Genomic DNA, 21,615 nt, shown 5'->3' on the forward strand with positions numbered 1-21,615 from the left:
ACGCTTAACCAACTGAGCCAGCCAGGCGCCCCCCACGATTTTAAAAACTAAAGTAAAGGAGGTGAGTCTATAGAGTGCCCAGCACGGCACAGGACCCCAGTGTGAGCTCAGGAGAACTTTTCTGTGACTAATTGGCCCACAGGTCCATCATCTGAGTCATCCCCTCATTCAGCAAATACTTACTGGGCATCCCCTGGGGCCACAGAGGCTCCAAGATGCTGCAGCAAGCTGGGGTAAGAACCCCCCCGCCCCAGGATCCTGGGAGGGGAGCCCCAGCCCCCAGCGTAAGTGCTGAGATTCGTTGAGGGCCTCCCATGCACCAGGCACTGTTCTGAGTGCTCTGGGGGAGTCTGGGGACCAGAGGCACCCACACCTCCTGGGACTTCGTCGGAAATGCGGAGTCTCAGGCCCCACCCCAGAGCTGCTGGATCAGAACCTGCCCTTCAGCGAGAGCCCTGGTGACCCGTGGGCACAATCAAGTGGGACAGACCCTGCCTGGCTCACTCGGTCGCCCCTCCATGACCCTGCGGGGTCCGTGAGCTCATTCTGCTGAGAAGAATCTGAGGCACAGAGAGGTCGCCCAGCTGGTGTACTAGGGGGAATTGTGTTCCCCCCAAAATCCGTGTCCACCCAGCACCTCGGAATGTGGCCCTTCCAGGAACTAGGGTCTTTGCAGGTGTGATTAGTTGTGAGCCAAGCTGTGAGCCGAGGAACGCCAACAGCCGCCAGAAGCCAGAGGAGGCAGGAAGGACCCTCCCCTGGTGCCCTCAGAGGCACGTGGCCCTGCTGACACCTCGACCCCAGATTCCGAGCCTCCGGAACCAGGAGAAACTAAGTCCGTTGTCAGCCACCCGGCTTGTGGTGCTTTGTGACAGCAGCCGCAAGACGCGGGTAACTCTGCCTGCAGAGAAGCCCTTTGCTGGCCACAGGCTTCCAAAGGAGCTGAGGGACCCCCGCCAGAACGCAGGGCCCCTGCGGCCCCAGCGACAGACCCGGAGCCTCTGTGGGGTCCTCCCCGCAGATGAGGGGCGCTCACCTTCATGCGGAACACCTTCTTTCCACTCCGAATGGCGTTGTCCTCGAAAGAAAACTCATTCTCCCGGATCACGGAGCGGCTCTCCTTGTCCCCCGTGTAGGTGACCACGTAGAAGTCGGGCGCCCACATCTCAAACTCCCGCTCCCAGTTGATGATGGTGGACAGGGGCGCGCTGACCAGGTAGGGCCCCTTGGAGTGCCCCTGGGGGCGGAGGGAGACAGAAGCAGTGAGGCTGCCCACCCCACCCCGGCCAGCACCGGCCACCACTCCCGGGCCCCTGCCCCGGCCCGCGCACCTCCTTGTACAGGGAGTAGAGGAAGACGATGGTCTGCACAGTCTTGCCCAGGCCCATCTCGTCCGCCAGGATGGTGTCTGTGCCCTGGGCCCAGGAGAAGCGCAGCCAGTTGAGGCCCTCCAGCTGGTACGGGTGCAGTGTGCCACCCGTGGAGTCAATGTACCAAGGCTGCTTGTCAAACTTGACCGTGGGCTGTGGGGGAGGCAGAGGTTCAGATACACCCTGAATCCTGGGCACCGGAGCCCACCCCAGGGCCTTTGCACACACCATTCCTTCTGCCTGGAATACCCTCCCCACTCTCTCATCCCTGCTAACTTATTTATCCTTCATGTTTTGGCTGGAACGCCTCTTCCTTCAAGAAGCCCTCCCTGACTCCCACTCTGGCTCAGGTGTTCCCCTGTCCTCCTCCAGCAGCCCTGTACTTCTGCTATCGGGGCAGTTTCCTGATGGCTGGATTCTCTGACTTTGAGCCCAGGTTGTGGTCGCCACACTCCTCCTGTACGCCATGGCTTCCTCTGAGCCCCACATAGTACCTGGGCTGCGGTGGGCACTCAGTCAACATGTGTTTGGTGCGTGCCTGAGGTGCTCCATCCACTCGATCCTAAACATCACCCTCTGTCTCCTTTATCCTACAGCTCAGAGCCGCCTCCCCCAAGAAGTCCTCCAGATGGACCAGGCCCGTTTGCCTTCCCCTGGCATCCCACCGTCCCAGGTCGAACCCCTATGTTCTGTGTGTTCGCGCCACAGGCCCCTGGGAGATGGGCACTTTTTGAAATGGGGCCAGAGTCCTTGTTCCCACAGGGCCAGCAGCTGGCAGACACCCCAGGGAAGTTTGCTAAAGGAATAAAGGTCAACCCTTCCCCTCCCTGATGGGCTCAAAGCTGGGGGTGGGGCAAGTTGGGGGTCTCCTCTCCCTGAACAGGTAAGAAAGGTGTATAATTACCATGTCAGCTTAAAGTTGACTTAAATGCTTGGAATTAGCTCACCTAAAGTAATGTAAATTTGTGTGCTGAGCAGAGACTATTTGCCCCCCACCCCCTCCCGGTTGTGCACAGATAACCCACGGTGCAAATCTCACAGGAAGCCGTCTCTGTCCCCGGGGGGGGGGGGGGGGGGGGGCTGCACAGGCTGGGGGACCCGGGCGGTCCTGGGTCTTGATCACCTTGTCCCACCTCTGCAGGACGGGCCATCCTCTGTGGCCACGCCCGGGGTGGCGGGCCTTGGCAACCCCACCCGTCACCCGCCTCCCTGCTCACATCCACGATGGGTGTGTCTGGCGGCTTCTGTTTATCCTCCTTTGGCTTCTTGCCCTTCTTGACCAGCCTCTTGGGCAGCCTGGCATCCTCACCCAGCATCAGCTCCCTGCGGAAGAGGGGGGTGCAGATGGGCAAAGCTCCAGCCCGCCGGAGGCCACAGCCCGGGGACAGCCCGGCGGCCAGCCCACCTGTGACCCCAGTAGGCCTGCTTCAGGTTGTCGTAGTAGGGGATGTCGATGTCGTCGATCTCCCAGGTGCACTGGTCATAGGGCAGGTCTTTCCACTTGATCAGGTAGTGCACGTCCCCCTTTTTGTCGAAGCTGCAACACAGCACACGGGTGGTGGGGGAGGGGCGGGCCACCGGGCCCGTGGCCTCGGGAGAGTCCAGGAGGGCTCTCTCAGGATGCAGACCCCGCCGCGCCCGCGCCCGCAGTCCCCTGACATCCTGGGCCCAGCAGGGAGGGCAGAGCACCAGGGCTGTGACTCCAGAGAGGTGAAGCGGCTTGCCTGAGGCCACACGGCTGGTGACAGGGAGGAGGGCGCGGGCTGAGTGGCAGAGCCGGAGAGGGAGAGGTGGGAGGGCACGCTCATGGAGGAGCAAAGAGCCAGCCACATTTCCATCCTCCCCTCACAGTGACGAATCCCATCCGGGCCGGGGGTGTGGACACCGGAATTCGGCATTTCTGAGTTGGGCAGTCCTCTCCCCTGACCACAGGCCTTTGTTTTCTAACTTAAAAAAAAATTTCAAAGGACCAGAGCCATGCCCATCCTGGTCCCATCTCTGCAAAGTAAACAAGGGCTGATTCCCGCGGGTGCAAGTGGGATGACCTCTTCCAAAGACCCCTGGGGACGCAGGGACCTGGTGACCAAGCCAGCAGCACAGAAGGGCTGTGCCAGGGAAGCACCTTACACTAGCTTGACTCCAGCTGCTGGGAGGGTCCTAGAGGCCTGCCACCCAACTGAGCTGAGCGGGCAGCCAGGCTTGGGGAGTGCAGCGGGGTGGGGGAGTCTCGGTCCCCAAAAAGGCTGCGGCCGCAGCTAGCCTGGGAACCATTAAGAGAAAGTCCAGTCCCCAGGCACCATGGAAACTGATATTTTTGAAGATAAATAATTAGTTGTTACTCAGGCGTGGGGTAATAAATGTGGGGAAAAGTCATCAGCCCTGCCTTGGAGACAGGGGAGCAAGATTGTCATTTATGCTTTTAAAATGCAATTTAAGGGGCGCCTGGGTGGCTCAGTCGGTTGAGCGACCGACTTGATTTCGGCTTGGTTCATGATCTCAAGGTCATGGGATCGAGCCCCGCGTCTGTTTGGGATTCTCTCTCTGCCCCTCTTCCCCTCAAAATAAGTAAATAAACTTTAAAAAATAAATGAATAAAATGCAATTTAATAAAGGCAAAAAACTGTGGGTCAGTTCAGTGGGGGGCTCAGGTTCACGTAGTAACTAACCCCCTCTTTAAGAGCTGTTCTCAGTGAGGGCTGGGGATGGGAAGAGGCGGGCGGCTTCTCCAGGCAGGGCTTCCCCCTCTCACTGAAGGCTGCACTCGCAGCCCCGGCATGCTCGTCCGGCCCTCACAACAGCCCTGCGGGGTACTCTCCAGATCCTACTTCACATGAGAAACACGGGGCACACAGCCCAGAAAATGGGGAGCCAGGATTAGAATCTGGGTCTGGCTCTGGTTCCTAACCTCTGCAGTATCCAACTCCCGCTTCTCAGGACGCCTGTGGTTGGCTGGGCCCTAAGCCCCTCCAGGGCAGAGCCCATCAGGTGGACGCAGGGAGGCAAGGGCAAGGCTTTGACCCCCACCCTGCGCCCACCTGTCGGCCACTGCCAGTTCTCAAGCACCTGAGCTCAGGACTCACAAGAGCTCCCACTGGCTCTGCAAACCAAAGCCAAACTCAGGGGGTCCACAGGCTTCCCGCCCTGATCTCTTTGTCCAAATTTCTGCAGCCTCCGATCACTGTCCCTGGGGGATTTCCAGACCATTCAACAGAGGTTGGAATAGTGGCCAAGACAGCAAGCCCTCCCGTCAAAACTCACCAGGTTCAAATCCCAGCTCCACCCCCTCTAGGCTGTGTGACTTCGGGCAAGTAACTTAACCTTGCTGTGCCTACTCACACATCCATATCAGAGAGAGAGAAATAAAACGCCTGTCTCTCGGGTAGATAGCGCTCAGCTGTGTTAGCTGCTGTTATAAAGGAAGATCACGCGTGTATACGCCCCCACACTCAGGCCACCTCGGTCCCCAGGACCCTACCCCAGGTACCAAGCACTAGCTCTGGCAGAAGCCCAGGAGCACAAGCATCCTGACCCAATGACGGTCCCGCTCCGTGCAAGCGTCACGGGCTGGTCAAGTTGCCCCTTTATATGTAAGACTTTGGAACCGTGCTCCCACCGTGAGTGGGACACGTGCGCACAGGTGAGCCAGAACGCGTGTGCGCACACAGACCTGCGAGCACACGACGGCCCCTCCAGCTGGGCGGTCGAATCGCTGCCAGTGGGGGCCCTCCACCCCTTCCTCCTGCCCCCTCCGCACCCGCGTGCAATCCTGTGTCCGTTCCACAGGGTGAAGGAGCCATGTGTCCCGGCCCTGCGGGCACCCCTCCAGTGACACCCGGGGCCGCACCCCCCCGGGCACACACCTGTGGTTCAGGATACGGTGGATCATCATCCACTCGGGCTTGATGCCGTAGCGGTAGAAGCGCTCCTCCATCTTGGCATAGAGAGGGTCCTTGTTCTTCCTCTTCTCGCTTTTGCCGTCCTCGTCGCCAGAGCCGTAGTCAAAGGGCGGCGGCTCATCCATGTCGTTCTTTCTTTGGTAGTTGCGATACATCACCGTGTGGTACAGCTCCAGCTGCTGACACAGGGGCAGAGGTTATGGGAGGGAGATGGGCCATGGCCCCCCAGGTCCCCAACCCAGCTCCCCCAGCCTGGGTCCCAGGCAGGACGGCCCCCACGTGCAGCCTCCCGCTCCCGGACTCCCAGCGGCGTGCCTCGCTCGCTCGGGGTGCCGGCCCGCGCCCTCAGGAGCGGCGCCCCAGCACAGCCACACCTGCCCGGGGGGCGCTCACCTGTAACTCTTTCACCCAGGAGCAGTGCCAGTAGGAGAGTCCAGCCCACTTGACAAAGAACTCCCTCTCCGGAATGCCCTCCAGGGGCTTCGGTGGGGGGACACCGGGCTCCACGTCGGGCCCCGGCAGCCCCACCATGAAGGGAGCCGGGGGCTCCGTCCACCTCCAGTGCAGGATCCGCTGGACTTTGCCCTTCAGTGGGGGACACTGTGGACAGAGGAGGGTCCCCAAGTTCAGGGCTTAGCCACAGGGCCCCACCCTGAGGCTCCAGTGACATCAGGCCGTCACAAGGCTCTCTCCAACAAGTTGCAGTGACCCCCAAGTAGGCACCACCTTGACCCCACAGTGCTGCCCTGTGCTCAGGGCACATGCTGTGCACACACGAGCTAGGCAACATGAGTCTGTGCACACTCACGCCCACGCACGCACGCACACACCAGAAGCCCAGATGCACACAGGGTAACTGGGGCTGGCCACAGCACAGCCCAGGATCCGGAGGGTGGAGAATCCAGCACTGGGGGTGGGCCTGGGGGACCACTCAGAGCAGGGGGGCCTTCAAATGCACAAAGCGACTGGGGGCGGGGTGGGAGGCGCTCTTCTCTCCCTGCCTCCTGCCCTCTCATCACCCCCAGCCCTGAGTCCTGGCAGGGTCTGAGCGCTCAGTTCTGTTGTTTGGCCTTAGACAAGTCACTTTACCTCCCTGAGCCTCAGTTTTGTCATCTAAAACTGGGAATAACAAAGGGCCTGTACTGGAAAACTCGGTACGCGGTAAAGGGGTGCACAACGGACAGATGGTAGGGTGATGGTAGGTCATGGACGCCACTCGTTTCTTCAGAAGGGCTCGGGTTTCCGGTGGGAAAAGGCGGTGGGCGGGCCTCGGAGGTGGGTGGGTGGGGGTAACCGTGGTGGGCGGGGACTCGAGCATGGGATGGTGGCCGGCTGGGCGGACCTGGAGGGGGCGGGGCCTTGGCTAGTAGGCCTGTGGCATCGCGGGGCCGGCCTAGGTGGGCCGGGCCTGCGCCAGCAGAGCTGGGTGAGGGGGTCCTCCGCGGACGTGGCTATACTGGGTGGGCGTGGCCTGGCCCAACAGAGGCGGAGCCTTTGGTGGACGGGCAATCCGCCGGCGGGGCGTGGCCTGGAGCGCCGCAGGCAGGGCTTGTGGGTAGGCGTGGCCTGGGCCCGTGGACGAGGGGCTTTCGTGGGCAGGGCCTGGCCGGGGGGGGAGGGACCTGGCCGGGGCGGGGCTTGGTCGGGGAGGGGCCAGATCAGGGGGTGGGGCTTGGCTGGCGGGGCGGCGCGGGGCGGCGCGGGGCGGGCGTAACACTCACAGTACAGCGCGGGCAGAGCCATTCACCGTTTGGGATCTCGGGCAGCGGCGGGTTGAGGCAATGCAGGTGGTAGGAGGACGGGCAGGCGTCGCAGCAGAGCAGTTCGCCGCCGTCTTTGCACACGCGGCAGAACTCCATGTGGTCGTCCTCCTCCTCCTCGCAGCCGCCCTCCTCCTCGTCGTCCTCGTCGTCCTTCGGCTCCCACTGGATCCCCTCCTTTTCCTGGAGGGACAATCCGCGTCGAGGCACCTTGGGCCAGGCCCCGCTTCCGGCAGGGTGCGCCTCCCTCCTCCCTCCCGCGCGCGCCCCTCCACACTCTGCACCTCCCCGCGCCCCTGCCCCCGGGGCCTCTGCCAAAGGCTTACACAGTGAGGACAGCTCCACTTGCCCTCCGGAGCCTTCTCCAGCTCTGGGTCGAGGCAGACTAGGTGGTAGGCCCGCGGGCAGGTGTCGCACAGGATGATCTCCCCGCCCTGCTGGCACACCTCGCAGTAGTCCTGGTGGTCCGTCTCATAGCCATCACCATCGTCAACTGGGGAGGGGCAGAGGCGGTAGTGGAGGGCCTGGTGCCCACTCCCAGTGCCCGACCAATCTCCACCCCAGACTGGACCGGTACACCGTAGGTGTTTAACAGATGTTGGATGAATGGATGGTGGACGGACAGGCGGAGTGTACAAACGTGGAAGAAAGGGGTGGAGAGGTGGGCGGAAGATGGATAAAGGGAGGGGGCATGGGTGGGGACCAGGCCTAAGGGGGTAACTGAAGGTGACGGACGGATGGGTGGGTGACTGAAGAGGTGCATGTGCAGGAGGTTAGGAAGCACTGCCTTCTCCGGTGTCCCCTCTGCTAGTGCAAATGCCCCGAGTGGCTCAGAAGTCCCTAGCTTAGCCTCACTGGGACGGGACCCCTCTCCTGGCCATAGAGACCAAGTGGGCGAGGGAGCACAGGCGAACCGTCTGGCTGAGGCCGGCAAAGGCCCAGACAGGAGGATGCCCTCCCCTGCCAGCCAAGGGGGGGCTCTGCACCCCCTTCCACCAGGAGCCCCGGGAAGTCCTACTCCTCCTCTTCTTGCGCCGCCTCTTGCTTTTCTTCCCCAGGGCTGCCGAGCCCTCGGAGCGCACGGAGGAGCTGTGGATGCTGGCGCTGTCGAAGTCCGACTCCTCCCGCTCATCTTCCTCGCTCTGCGGGGGTGGGGGAGGGCCCTGTGAGCCCACAGCCTGCCCTGGGGGCTCATCCTGAGGGTCTCACTGGCCCGGGCAGAGGACGAGGTGGTGCAGGGCATGGTGGAGGCTCCAGAGGCACAGCGTGCTCTGTGGTTCGTCTCATCTCCCTCTGGCTAGGAACCCCAAGGCCCCACCCACCAGGCCAGCCCGATGTCCCACCACCCTCCCTGAGCCCTGCTCGCCACCCTGCCGAACTCCTATACATCCCTCAAGGGAAAGCCCTAAGTAAGGACACCTCCTCCAAGGAGCCTTCCCAGATCCCTCCTTAATTGGACCTGTTGCACAGCCTGTGTGCCAGGTCTGGCCTGTATCATCTGCCTGTCTTTGGCTCTCTCCCACTATATCTCCCAAACACCCTCCAGACTGTGAACACCTCCGGAGAAAGTCCCACCACAGACACTTGCTGAGCTGAGCTGGACCACCAGCTCTGGGCTGGGCCACACCTGCTGCCCCGTGCTCCCCTCTTAGAGCAGCTAAACTCAAGACCTGTCACTTGCCTCTACCAAGGGACAGAGAAATGGCTTCCAACTCTGCCCCTCTACAGAGGTGGGGCAAGGTGAGGGAAACGGGTGCGCTGCGGGGGTAGGGGAGAGTGTGAATGCCCTCCTCCCAGAGAAGGGAGGGCCAGAGGCTCCGGTGGGGACTTATGGTCAGTCTGAACCGGGTGCCAGAGCTGGCCCCGGAAGGGCAAGGAAGGGTCAGAGCTCCGGCCCACCTGATCCTGCCTCCCAGCAGACCTGGCTTCGCAGGCCCCGTCAGGACTCTTAAGGGCCAGCTGATGCTCCCACCTGCTACCCAGATGGAGCAGAGCCGGAAGTGAGCCCCCAGCTCAGCGGGGCGCTCTCCGTCCCGGAGTCCTGACTCAGGAGAGTGGACTGACAGCCCTGCATTCCAGTCCCCCCCCCCGCCCCCGCCCAGTGCGCCTTCATGGCGCACAAGCACACGAGCACGCTCACACTCGTGCAGAGTGCATCTGAAGGCTGCTCACACACCCACACACACGGCCAAGTGCATGCGGTCTCGATGCCTCACACCCACCCATCCCGGCCCACCCTCACACATTCACATGCTTACACACTCGCACGCTCCTGCTCCCAAACCCACACTCCCGCTCACACACACACATTCCAGTCCACCTTGTCTCACGCACACGCTCACCGAGGAGCCTTTCTTCCTCTTGTTGCTGATCCCTCCAAAGCGGAACTTGAGCCCGGCTACCTTTCTCCCTTTGCCCTTTTTCTTCGAGTCCTTGGAGGCTTTGATCTTCTTCCTCACTCCTGGCCCTGAAGAGTGACCGCAGATAACCCAATAACCCAGAGCCGCGGCGGCTCACTCACCCACAGCCATGACTTGGGTCAGCCCTCCCAGGGGCTCCATAAGGGAAGGATGGTTCGGCCGCCATCCCTTTCCAGATGAGAAGGCAGGGGACTCAGAGCGGTGAGGTCCTTGTGTAACGTGCCACAGCAAGGAGGACCCGACCCGTCTCTGCTCTGGCCACCACGGCCCCTGTTCCATGAGTAGTAGAAATGCCGGCCATCATGGGAACAGCCCTGTCCTGTCCCCTCTCCCCAGGAAGGAGCTGTCCCCAGTGAAGCCGTGGGCCCCCACAGTTAGCAGGGCCACTGAGGGCACACCCACCCACCCGTGGTCCATACCTGGGCCCTTGGAGGGACATGCTGGGCAGGAAGCCCTTTCCCCAGCCGCCAGCCGCCAGCCTCCAGATTGTCCCCAGGCCCGGCCAACACTGGCACCACTCAAGACTGCCCCACCTCTGCCAATCACCCCCAGAAAACACTAGCTCCCTGGTGGCCAGCAGGGTTGAGGCTATTTTTATGGAACTGGCCACAAGACAATTAGCCACCTGGGAGTCATGACCAACCCCCCCCCCCCAGCAGCCTCTCCCACCGGCTGAGCAGGGAAGATGGAGCCCTTGGCAGCAGGTGGCCTTGACCTGGACCCTCCTCCAGCTCCATCACACAGCTGAGATGGGACTAGGAGCCCAGCTGTAACCTCCGTGGCGCCACGGAAAATCTATTTCAATTTTTCAGGCTCTGAATGGGCAGCTCAGGGAATAGCTCAGTGGCTGGAACCCAAGAGGAAATGAGAAGGTAAGGCAGGCTGGGGAGGCCCAGGATGGAGGACAGTGAGGGAGGAGAGCAGGGGCAGGCTCTAAACCCCATGTCACTCTGCCCACCAGGCCCCTGCAGAGACCTGGAAAAGGGGTACATCATCCCAGAAACCAAAGCTCCTTAGGGCTGAAACAGTGGACCCCAGAGCCCCCTTAGCTGCCCACCAAAGTCCCGAGTACCCAGAAAGGCTGAGCTGCTAGTGACCCCATCTTTGAGAGCCCTGGGGAGATGTGGGTCTCTACCCCAATGGGGCCAGAAATCCTCCACCTAGGGGAGGTCCCTCCCCCAGGACTTGAAGTCACAGAGAGCTTCTGCTGTCCCTATTCTCCCCCAGAGAGACCCAGACACCCAGCACTGAGTCTGATTTTGTATCTGGACCTCCTTCCAGGTCTCCCAGAGCAGCCAGTCCTGACCACAACCACACCTATGCACGTGCATTACCCCGAGGGCTGGGTGCTCAGACAAGAGGGGTCAACGGGCTAACCTTGGGACCCCTTCTCCCTGAAAATGAGAACTCAAGAGCCCCCCACTCCCAGCAGCGCGGACCTGCCCTCTCCCTACCTCCATACCATGTCGGAGGGTGCCAGTGCAAAAGTCCCAAAGCTCCAAGCACACTATCCCCTCTGCTTCACCCCAGCCCCGAAAGGGAGGCAGGCAGAAGCTATAATGCCACAGTACAGCAGAGAAAGGGCGAGTGGGTCCAAGGTCAACCACGGCCCTGGGTCCTTGAAGAAGACTGCCCCACCTGTCCCACCTGCCCGAGGCTATGGGGTCTGGGGTAGGACTCTGCCAGCAGGGCCGGGTGCCCATCCACCCACAGCCTTACCCTTGCCCTCCTTGGTCTTGGCCTTGCGGATAGGTACAGGCTGGGGCGCCTGCTGGGGGCTGACAGCCAGCGGAGGGGCGATGGTGACTGTCTCCACGGCCGCGGCCACTGCTGCCGCGGCGGCCGCTGCCGAGCTGCCCTTGAAAGGGTTGTTGGCGCTGAATTCCCGCCACTTGGCACCCAGGACGGTCATCATTTTGGACATGGGGATCTTCGGGTTCTTCTTGGCAATGAGCGGCCTGTGTGGGGTGAAAGGCAGGCAGGTGAGGGCGCCACCACGGAGGGGATGAGACCCCCCACGAGACCCAGGCAGCCCTTCGTCTCCCGAGCCTGGGATAAGAAGCCCCGAGTTCCAGGCTGAGAAACTGGGCAGGAAGCAGGGAAGAGGACAAAGCTTTCGACAGCAGTCCAGCCCCAGACATTCCTGATTCCCTGTCTATGTGGCCGGCCATCTTCTAATGAGGTTCCCAGACCCTGTATGACCCGAGAGACCAGAGGGACGAGCCCGCAGTGAGCCATTGGGTGCCCAGCCCCCAGTTCTTCCAGAGCTGAGAGAGCCCATGAGGTCTATGGCCCTCGGGATTGACCGGGACCGCCATCCTGGGGCTCCGGGCAAGCAGGGGAAGGTGGGACCACCGGGTAAAATGGCTCTGCCCGGGGTTGGCATCGGCCTGAAAGCACCCAGCACCCCAGGGGCCTGGGGCTCTGTCTTCCAACTTGTCATTCCCATGGATGCCCGGCCACGGCAGCCGGCGGCGCGCCCACCTGAGGAACTGACTGAAGGCCTTGTAGTTGGTCAGTGTGTGGTAGTCGGCCTCTGAGAACAGGTACTCCACATCGTCCAGGCCCCACTCGGCCATGAGCTGCCCCGAGGACTTGGGCTCCTAGGGACACCCAGGCCAGAGGTGGGGTCAGAGCAGGGTCCTTCTAACCCGTACCCCCACCCCTGGGGCCCCGTCCCAGGAGGTCTTGGAACAGGGGCTGGGGGAAGGGGAAGGCTGTGTCCACAGTTCCTACCCACCCCCGACCCCCAGCCCGCCTGCCCCTTGATCAGAGGGAAGGGCTCAGGCACCAGCTCATGAGGGGGTGTGGGGTCAAGCCTGGGGGTTTAGTGGGAGGGGCGGGGGTTGGGGGAGGCTATATGCACACCCAAGGCAGGAACAGTGACAGAACTCACTCTCTGGGAGGAATATGTTCTGGAAATTTGGGCACTGGGAGGGAACAGCAGCCTGAAGGTGGGTTTTAAGGGGACAGGTGTCCCTGAGAAGGGAGCAGGGCTGAAGGGCTGCCTGAGGCATGTCGGGAAGAAAGGAGGCCGCCTCAGGGCGTCGCCTAGTAGAGTCACACATGGACGCCATGAAACGACAGACCACTGCTCTCTTGCTTCCAGGGCCAGGAAGGTGTGCCCTGGCCAGGGTGGGTAGGGGCACGGGACAAATGGCCCAGCTGAAGGCAGACGCGGGAGAGGGTCCCTTGGCCACTGCTTCACTTTCCAGATGGGGCACCGAGACCCAAGGTGTGTGAGTCCCTAAGGGCACACAGTGCGGCCTCAAGACAGCCAGCCCAGGGGTCCGATCTCTGGCCTAACCCGGGCCTGCGGGGGTCGGCTGGGGGGTGGAGGTGCTGGCCGTGAGCTCGGGCCCTAGAGCCAGGCTCAGACGGCAGTTCTAATCCTGGCGGTGAGAGCTGGACAAGCTACCTCGCCCCTCTATGCCTGTCTCCGGCCTGCAAAACGTTCCCAGGAGGGACAAGTTAGCACAACCGCTTGGAACGGGGCCCTCGCCCCATTTTGCATTGGTCCAAGGCACCCGGCTGACCCACTCAGCCAGTCGGCACATGCCACACCCAGGCCACAGTCACCGGCCCAGGCGGGAGTCCAGTCCAGGGCGCCACTGGGTCTCCTGTGTGGACAACGATCTAGGACGCAGGCCTGCTTCCCCCGCTACCAGAGGGGCCCGGGGTGGCCAGGAAGCCCTGAGCTGCAGAGACATTCATTCTCAGCCACAAGGGTGTGTGTGGCCTGAGCCTGGCGCTGACCCCACGAAGGGCGAAAGATGTGAAAACAGGCCCTGGGTAACACCGCAAGCCGGAAGTCCCCTGGCCTCTCAACTCCTGGGCACTGACCCAACAAGCCCTATCGATGCCCGAGCCCCTCCGAGCTGGGCTGTCTCCCCCACAACAGTAGGCCACCCCGGGACGTGCGCTCAGCCTCCCTCCGTCCCGAGCGCTGAGAAGCAGGCCTTCCAGCACAGTGCAACAGGGAGGCTGGGGAACCCGCTTCCTGGCCTCCTAATCTCCCGTGTGGGACCCCCTCCCGTGGCTGACCTGCCCCCACGACACGCATCCATCCCTGGAGGCGCCTCTGACCTTGCTCCCACAGCAGGAAGCGGAACGGCATGAGCGGGTGACATGGCTACAGGACAACCCTGGACCGTGCCCACAAGTTCACCTTTCAAGCTGTCAGCCCTCAGCTATTATCAGTCACAGATGACTCACAACACACCTGCCGACTAATGAAATCCCTCTGGGTGTCGGGACACCACGGTGCTTCCTAACTCGAGCCGTTGACAGCCACCATTTCTGCCTCACCCAACAGCCACTCCACTGATATTTACGGGGCACTTTTTTTTTTTTTTTTTTTTTTTTAACTCATGGCTAGCCCAAACTGAGTCTGGGTGCCTTAAGGGGAGAACAAAGGAAGCAGAGTGCTCTGTCCGGGGCGGCTCGCTGACCTCTGCCACTATCCCAGAGCAGGGGGCCCAGTGACCTGCAGTGGCCTCGGGGACCCGAGGGGCCGTGGCCTGGTTCACATCATTCCGCACCCGCACAGAGACGCTGCTGTCCCCCAGGGAGAGCTGCAGGCCCGCCCCTGCAGCCGCCCTGGCTCGCGCTCACTGGGACCCTCTCTGGGATGCCCTGGCCGCCAGAAATCCAGAGCACACGCTGAGCGCCAAAGCTCCCCCTGCCCGAAGTGGAGCTGTCCAGCGGCTTCTTGCTGGCAGAGGCTCCGTTTGTCGGTTTATTTTCCGAGAGTGCTCCAAGGGAGAGGCTCCGAACTGGAAGCTCAAGAGAGAACACCGCTCTCCTACTCCAGCAGGCGGAGGAGCAGAAAATTCCCGAGCGGGAGGCTACTTCTGAGCGTCAGCCATCCTTACTTCAAACGTGTCCCCGGGACTTGGGGCACGGTGTTCCTCACACGCTTGTGTCCAACCTCCACGTGCAGGCACACGTACACGCGCGTGTGCACACCCACACACCCATCCGCCCCCGACCGCCATGAGGGGCGGGGGAGCGGGGAGGAAGCGCTGGCCCTTTTCGCACAGGCGCCAGAAGGCAGAAGAACCGCCTTGAAGCCGCGGCCCCGTCCAGGCTGGCGGGCCCTGGTGGAGCCCAGGTCCCTGCGGCCGGGCCCCGGGGGTTACCTTCAGGCACCCGTCGTCGTTATCGTCCTCGTCGTCATCTTTCCTCTTTCGCTTGGCTTTTTTCTCCTTCTTGTCCTTGAGTTTCTTTTTCTTCTTCTTATTAGGGGAGTAGTCACTGCCCTCGCTCTCCGACTTCTCTTCCAGATCTTCTTCGTTCTCCGTCAGCTCGTCATTGCTCCCCTGGAAGAGAAAGGGGGGGGTGACGGCAACAGGCGCCCCGAGAAAATCCAGAGTCCCGGGCAGCAGTACGGCTTTCTGGATCATTCAGCGTTCCTCTGCCCGCAGCTCAGCTCCAAAGCCCAGCCAGAGGGGCTGGCTCGGGGCAAGCACTGGGCAAGGAAGGGCCCGGTCCCCAGTGCTGGGGCCACAGCAAATGGTGGAGCGCGCAGGGAAAGACGAGGCCTCGTGAAGCCACACTTCCCCTCCTGGGGAATCCAGGGTAGCCTGCTTGGACTGTCCTGGGGTGAGGGCTCAGGCTCTGCGTCCATCAGAATCAGGTTTCTCTGGACTTTAGGATTTCACGAGTGTTTGGTGAGAGTGCCTGGATCCAGGAATTTGGACAGGACGTGATGTCCAGAGCCGAAATACAAAGCGCACCAGCAAACGGGCGGGTGAAGAGCCACGGGTGTGAGCCAGCACCCAACCTCTGTTGGAGCTGCACGCATCCTATGGAGCTGCGTGCGTCAGGTGAAACCTGTAATTAATGTAGCACGCACATCCCAGTTTCATCTGTCCGTGGGCTCTCCAGAAGCTGCTGTGGCACGAGCCCACCTTCTCCACCACCCCCACCCTGGCCGTTTCGCCTCGATATGAGACAAGGTAATTTAGGCAGCTCTTAAGCTTGGCTTCCTTGATTTAGTTTCCCCGTCTGTACAGGCAGAAAATGGCCCATTTATATGGAGATAAGGGCGTTTGCAGCCAGAGCATCCCCACCAGAAAGGCACTGCCCCTCCGAGAAGGCTGTTTACTCTGAGAAAGCTGTTTACTCTCCGCCTTTCCAGATGCAAGTGCACTGGCAAAGCCCTTCCCAGCCCCCTCCTGGCCTGGGTCTGCAGGAGAGGCTGGGCACTGACGTTCCAATTACCAGCGCGGGGCTTGTCATCTTCGAGCTGGCTGTTTACTGATTTCAAGGTGAGCAAAGAGAGGCACGGAAAAGATGAGGAGAGAACTGGAGAGGTGAAAAATGAGCTTGAGAGACAGCACGGGGGGTGGGGGTGGGGAGGCCTAAGAGAAGGTGGGGAGGGGGTCAGAAAGGAGAGGAGGAAGGAGAGCAGGTGGGAGAAGGGAAGCGGGGGGAGCAAGGGTAGGGGTCTGTCTGGAGGCTCTTGGGAGGGCCCAACCTGATCTCTGCCCCTTCCAGGCACCCTGTAAAGAGCTAAGAGTCTTTTCCCAGGAGGAAGGCTCTTCCCAAGATACAGCTGGGAAAGGACTCCCCCACGGGCTCCCTGCACTTCCCAACTCTCTCCCACTGGGATCCCTGCTCCCAAACCTTTTATGCTCATTAAGCCGCTGAGTCAGTCTGCTGGCTGGCGGGTGCCAGACAGCAGGGCCTCTGCGCCTTTCCGGAACTGGGTGTTTCCCAGAATACTGACTCGCCATGCCATGCGCCATGCGGGGCCGAGGGGCAAAGCCGGTCCTGGCTGCTGGTGCTCCCAGGGCAGATGTCAATGCAGAGCCCTGGGACCACAGCTCCCAGCTCTGCCACAGTCCTTTGGAGAGGCAGAGGTCAGATAGGGACATCAATTTTCCCCATGGGTGTAGAGTTCAGCCAGTTGCAAGAGACCACCCTTCCAGAGACCTGAGAGACAGGCTCTACCCCAGCCCTCACCCCAGCAAAGGTAAGGATGGAAGGAGGAGGCTGCCATGGATTTCAGCACCTCGGACAGAGGCTGTGGGGCTGTGGGGCTGCCGGGGGCGGGGCATGGGGCTGGTCCCCAAGCTGCCATGGGGTGGACCCATGACTGATACCCACTCAGGTGAGACCCGAGTGGCCTGACCGTGGGTCCTGGGGCTCCCTAGGGAGGTTGCAGGACACAGAATGCCTAGGATCACTGTCCCTCGCTGGCACAGAACTAGGCAAGTCACTGCGGCCTGACCTCAGCTTCATCATCTGTGAAAGGGGGATTCAAGAGGAACAAAGGAGAGGGTGTGAGAGGGGGCTGTAACCATTTTGAAATGGGAGAGATCCAAGCACCCATGACTCCAACTCTGCTTGGAAGCCAGAGATGCAGGCCAGATGACAGACTTGAGGACATCACCAGCCTCGCCCTTCTCATTTCTGCACGTGAGGACCCGGCTAAGCCAAATGCAAAGCCAGTGTCTGCAGCTGGGTGGCAATTACAGAAGAGGCTGTTGTGGCAACACCCAAGGGTGCATGGACCTGGGCATCTGATGGGAAGCCAGCATTGCCAAGTCCAGGAGTGGCCAGCACAGCTCCAAATGTGGGGCCCAGAGGGAGCAGGCAGGAGGGAGGCAGGGAGGGAGGGAGTGGGGGAAAGCACCTCCAGCAGATTCCGCTGTCTGTGTGTGCCCTGGAGGCCAGGCCTGGCGCAAGGCCCCAAGCTGAGCACTGCCAGAGGGCTGGCCCAGCGTCCATTCCAGGGCTAAGTGGCACAGCAGGAGGGCCAAGATCCTCCTTGAGGAATGAGTTAGTGCTAAGGCAGGGCACATATGCCACTCATCAGTGCCCTAGTCGCCCCCCGGGGTGACAGCAGTGGTGGCAGGGAGAGGGGAGACTTCTCCCTCCACGGTCTACTTGCACTGGGGAAAGTTCTGTCAGAAAGAAAGCTCTGGTTCCCCAATTCTTCCGACTCACCACCTGTTCCTTCATCCTCCCCAGGCCGTGCCTTATTCCCCCAACCAAATGAAGTTCATGGCGCCTGGGCCCACCCCGACTTGCACCCCGATGTCATCCAGGCCCTCCTGCCTGCCCAGGGTGGGGCGGGGTGCTGGCTGAGGGTGGAGGTACAGGACAGGTCTTTGAAGACTGGTTTCCCACTGGCACAAGAAGCCTGTATCCACAGCCTATCTCTGCATCCAGCTGTTTGGCCCCTTCAAGACCCAGGCCTCCTGTTTCTTCCCCCAAAATCTTTCCTTGCAGAGAAACGGGCAAGCGGAAGGGCAGCAAGGGGTTCTGAAAACAATACAAAAAGGAGTGATCCATGAGCAGCACCAGCCAGTGGTGAGAAGGAAGGAGTGACCGAGAACCAGGGGTAGACCAGCCGGTTCAGTATCTTGGAACTTACAGAAGGGGTTTGGGGCCAAGCCATGTTCAGGGGAAGAGACACAGGCACGGAGCGATAATGTCCTAATAAAGCCCGGAGCCAACCTCAGCCCCAAGCCATAGTGATGTGCGAACATCAGTATGACCGTCACAGTCAGGGCTTTGACCTTGATGCTGTCCTTTGGGCTGTGGCAGCCCCAGACATAACTACAGGGGAGACACCTGGTAGTGGAAGAATCTTAGTGGACTCGGAGTCCCCATCGGAATCCATTGACTGCCTTAATAAACACCACGCCCAGGCTGTGTGTGTGAGAAGCTGGGGGTAAGTGGGAGGGCTCCCTGCCCCGACCCCCCTGGCCCCCTGAGGGCACAGCAGGCCACCAATGCAGGCCCCGGGGACCCCAAGCAGGCAGTCCCCACCCGCCCTTCCTCTTCCCCAGCTCTGCGGATGCCTTTTATCCAGGCTTTCCATCTCCCTCTCCCTTCCTTCTGCGCCCAGCGCCCAGCGCACAACACACACGCCCCGCATCTCTCGATAAAGGAGGCATTTACACTCAAAAGGAAAGATTCAGAGAGTTGGTCATTCTCAATTTGGGGTCCTTCAAGATTGAGAGGGAAAAAGAAAGAATGAAATATGAGCCTTCCCATTCACGAGTGTTATAAACAGTTATAATTTAGCACTGAATAATTGGTTGCTATGGTAACCGCTGCAGTACAGGTTGAAATCATTTCTCCCTCCTGCGCTGGGTCTGACAAGGAGCTTCATCTACATATGCTCAGGTTCTGGCCGCAGCCCCGGTTGTTTTATGTAAATCAGGATCCATGACTTGCTGCCTGTCCCCACCCCCCACCCCTGGCCAAAAAAAAAAAAAAAAAAAAAAAAATCCGCCGCCCCTCTTCTGCCTCCACCCACTGACTTATCTTGGAGCCACCAGGTTGGAGATGACGAGGAGCACAGGTTGAAACCCCCCTCCCTGTGTCCTGGGGACCCAGGCAGGCGGGTGGATGGGTGGGGGGCACATGGCCGCCAAGACACTGCTCTCTGGCTGCTTCACCCTGCTCTGGACTCTAGGATCTGACAGTCGGCCGAGCCAGGCTCTCAGGAGTACAGGGGAGGGGGCAGCAATGACCTAAGGGTCACCTTGGGGGCCTGCCAGGCAGCGGCTGGTCATGCACAGGCCTCCCATCCACCCGGCCCTCCGCCCCTTTTGAGAAACAGAAGGAAGGAGAGAGGGTGAGGAAGTGAGGGGTGGGAAGGGGGGTGGGAAATGAGGCTGAAGGAGAAGGAGAGGTGGAGAGAAGGGAGAGGGAGGGAGAGAGAGGGTGAGGCAGAGGCCAAGCTCAGGCCTAAACAGCGGAGGGAGACGGAGACGGGCCTGGACAAACGCAAACATATGAAAGCGGGTCCAGAGGAAGAAGGGAGGGCGAGACCCGAGGGAGCGGCAGTGGGTATGGGGGAGGCAAGCGCCAGCCTTCCCAGGCTCTGAAGGCCCCTCGCCCTTCCAGCCGCCGAACTACCCCCCCAGCCCTGCCCCGGCCTCACCACTGCAAAGACACTGCCCACCTCCAGCCTCCTTCCTGGCCTGGGGTTGGGGGAGGGGGGGTTCCTGCCGCACCCTGTGCCCGGGAGGGAGAGAGAGAATTCAGCCCTGCCTGGGGCACCTCTGGTGGTCTTTCATCTGCACTTGGGGACCGGGCAGACTCAACCTAAAAGCCTGCGACCAAGGAACAGAGAGCATCGGGCCTCCCACCCAGGTCTGCTGCCCATGAAAGCAGCTGGGGGGGGCGGGGTGCATGTGCAGAAAGCACGAGGCCCCAGGATCCTAGATTCCACCTCCCCGGACATCGTCCACAGAGCCTCAGGTCTTGTGGGGTGAGGGCAGTGGCCGCGGCCAGGATGGGGGTCGGTCCCTGCATCCTGGTGTCCTACCAGCCCCAAACCACCAGTGCTCTGGGACATACAGACCACGACCCTGGATCATCCCGCTTATGAGGACAGGGCATTTCAGACCCGGCCTGTGAAGCTCTGTACACACTGCTTTTGGTGCCTCGCACTCAAACCCAGCTCTCAGGACACCGCCCTGGAAGGTTCTCCGCAGGCCCAGGCAGAGCAGCCAAGACCCCCTTGGGGCCCTGACCCACCCCGACCAGCCACCCCGACCCCGGCAGGACCACCCACCCACGCACCTCCTTCTTCTTCCGTTTCCCTTTGGACCTGTTCTCCTTGAGCTTCTTGGATTTCTTCTTCTTGGGAAGGCCCACAGGCTCCTCAGGGAAGCAGTCATCGAAGCCCCCAAGACCATCTTCTTCTTCTGGAGGAGTAAGAAGTAGGAGGGGGTTACTCCGCCTCTTCCCTCAGGGTGGCCCCCAGGGACGCAGAGGAAGAGGCAGGGCCCAGTGAGAAGGGCAGCTCCACAGGCACCCACCTGCCGGGTCACGGCCACCTGCCGGGTCACGGCCACCGGCCTCCCCAGCACCCACCCCTTCCCTGCAGACCTTGCCCCTGCCCCAGGCTCCTCCCAAGACCTCAGCGCCACCATCCCACACCTGGTGCATGGAGTCCCAGGCCTCAGGCAGGCTGTGCCCCATGTCCCCACTTCTCCAGACCTCTCCTCCCCTCACTATAAAATGGGACCGTAAAGAACCAACCCCCCCCCCCCGATAGGATAGAACAGTGTTCTGAGCACAAGTGAGTGATTAATCATGAGTCCTCGTTGACACGACCTCCTCCAGGGCAGAAGCAGCCCCAGAGAATCACAAACCCCCTCCAGCTGGCCCCAGGGAGGGGTCGGGGCCTACCTGCGCCCTCCAGAGGCCCACAGTGTGGCCAGGAGACGGCTTGTGAATGCTGGATGGTGGGGACGCACGGGTCACATCACCCCAGGACCACGTGAAGCCACACAACAAGTGTCCAGAGTTGGGAGGGAGACCAACAAGGAGGAAGCCAGAACCCTCCCTTGATGAGGCTCGAAGACCACATCGCGTCTCCCGCCCGAACCGGCACGCGCACCCCCACGCGGTGCACACACCCCCAGTCACACATGCAGGATGCCAAGCACATTCCGGCTGGGCACCCAGGAAGACGTGAAATTCCACAGAGAGATGCTGCATCCGCCACACGTGGGCTTTCCACAAGCGGCCACGCTTCCCTCCCTCCCTCCCTCCCTCCCTCGTGAATTTAAAAGGCCAAGAGGGGAGCAGGACAGGTGTGTGCGCAGCAGGATATCTTTGAAGAAGCAGCTGGCTTCCAGCTTCATGCCACCCCTCCATCCCCACCCCTGCCAAAAAGGAGGGGGCTTGACGTGTGGCCCCAGGGCCTCACTCCCACCCAGGAGATCAGCAGCGAGAAAAGGGCAGCGAGCCCCGAGTCCCCAGTTGGGGGGATGGAGAGTCAGACGTGGGCCGTGAAGGGGACAGTGGCAAGGGTCCTCTTGGGAGCAAACAGCGACAAGAAACGAACCCCCCAGAGTAGAGACACATCCAGAAGGAAGCCACGGAGTGTCCAGAGTCCACAAAAGGGGTGCTGCATGCCAGCCCGGGGGCCTGAGCATCCCCAGTCAAGCTCTCCTACCCGCCCCCCTACCGCCAAGTGTGCCCAGGGGAGCAAAGAGAAGAGCCCCCCGGGATTCTGGCCGTGCGGGGGCTGGGGCGGGACACACGACAGGGGATCTCAGCCAGGGCGGGTCTGCCACCCCGTGACCCCGAGGAAGGTGCCCAGGGGACTTTCATCGGGAAAGGCAATAGGGCGTCCCCACTGAAATAAGTTAATAGAAACAGAGCTCGCACCCACCCGGCCCAGGAAGCC

The 21,615-nt window shown here is 61.3% G+C and overlaps 1 protein-coding gene across 6 annotated transcripts in view; it reads right to left on the minus strand.

Annotated features, from left to right (window-relative positions):
- CHD5 (chromodomain helicase DNA binding protein 5) overlaps positions 1-21,615 on the minus strand; it is a 63,172-nt gene that overhangs the window by 33,379 nt on the left and 8,178 nt on the right. For 4 of the 6 annotated variants that reach the window (XM_023258011.2, XM_023258012.2, XM_045034994.1 and 1 more), the window contains exons 2-15: positions 19,998-20,122; positions 14,588-14,767; positions 11,931-12,049; positions 11,166-11,404; positions 9,369-9,493; positions 8,045-8,168; positions 7,353-7,519; positions 6,988-7,209; positions 5,660-5,866; positions 5,231-5,445; positions 2,776-2,907; positions 2,588-2,693; positions 1,332-1,523; positions 1,037-1,237 (exon numbers count right to left, since the gene is read on the minus strand). In XM_023258011.2, coding sequence (XP_023113779.1) covers positions 1,037-1,237; positions 1,332-1,523; positions 2,588-2,693; positions 2,776-2,907; positions 5,231-5,445; positions 5,660-5,866; positions 6,988-7,209; positions 7,353-7,519; positions 8,045-8,168; positions 9,369-9,493; positions 11,166-11,404; positions 11,931-12,049; positions 14,588-14,767; positions 19,998-20,122 — 2,354 coding nt within the window. The remainder of the gene's footprint in view (positions 1-1,036; positions 1,238-1,331; positions 1,524-2,587; positions 2,694-2,775; positions 2,908-5,230; positions 5,446-5,659; positions 5,867-6,987; positions 7,210-7,352; positions 7,520-8,044; positions 8,169-9,368; positions 9,494-11,165; positions 11,405-11,930; positions 12,050-14,587; positions 14,768-19,997; positions 20,123-21,615) is intronic. The other 2 variants (XM_023258010.2, XM_023258013.2) reach the window with 2 other exon arrangements.

Source organism: Felis catus, chromosome C1 (assembly GCF_018350175.1).
Source record: "Felis catus isolate Fca126 chromosome C1, F.catus_Fca126_mat1.0, whole genome shotgun sequence".
Classification (NCBI taxonomy): Eukaryota; Metazoa; Chordata; class Mammalia; order Carnivora; family Felidae; genus Felis; species Felis catus.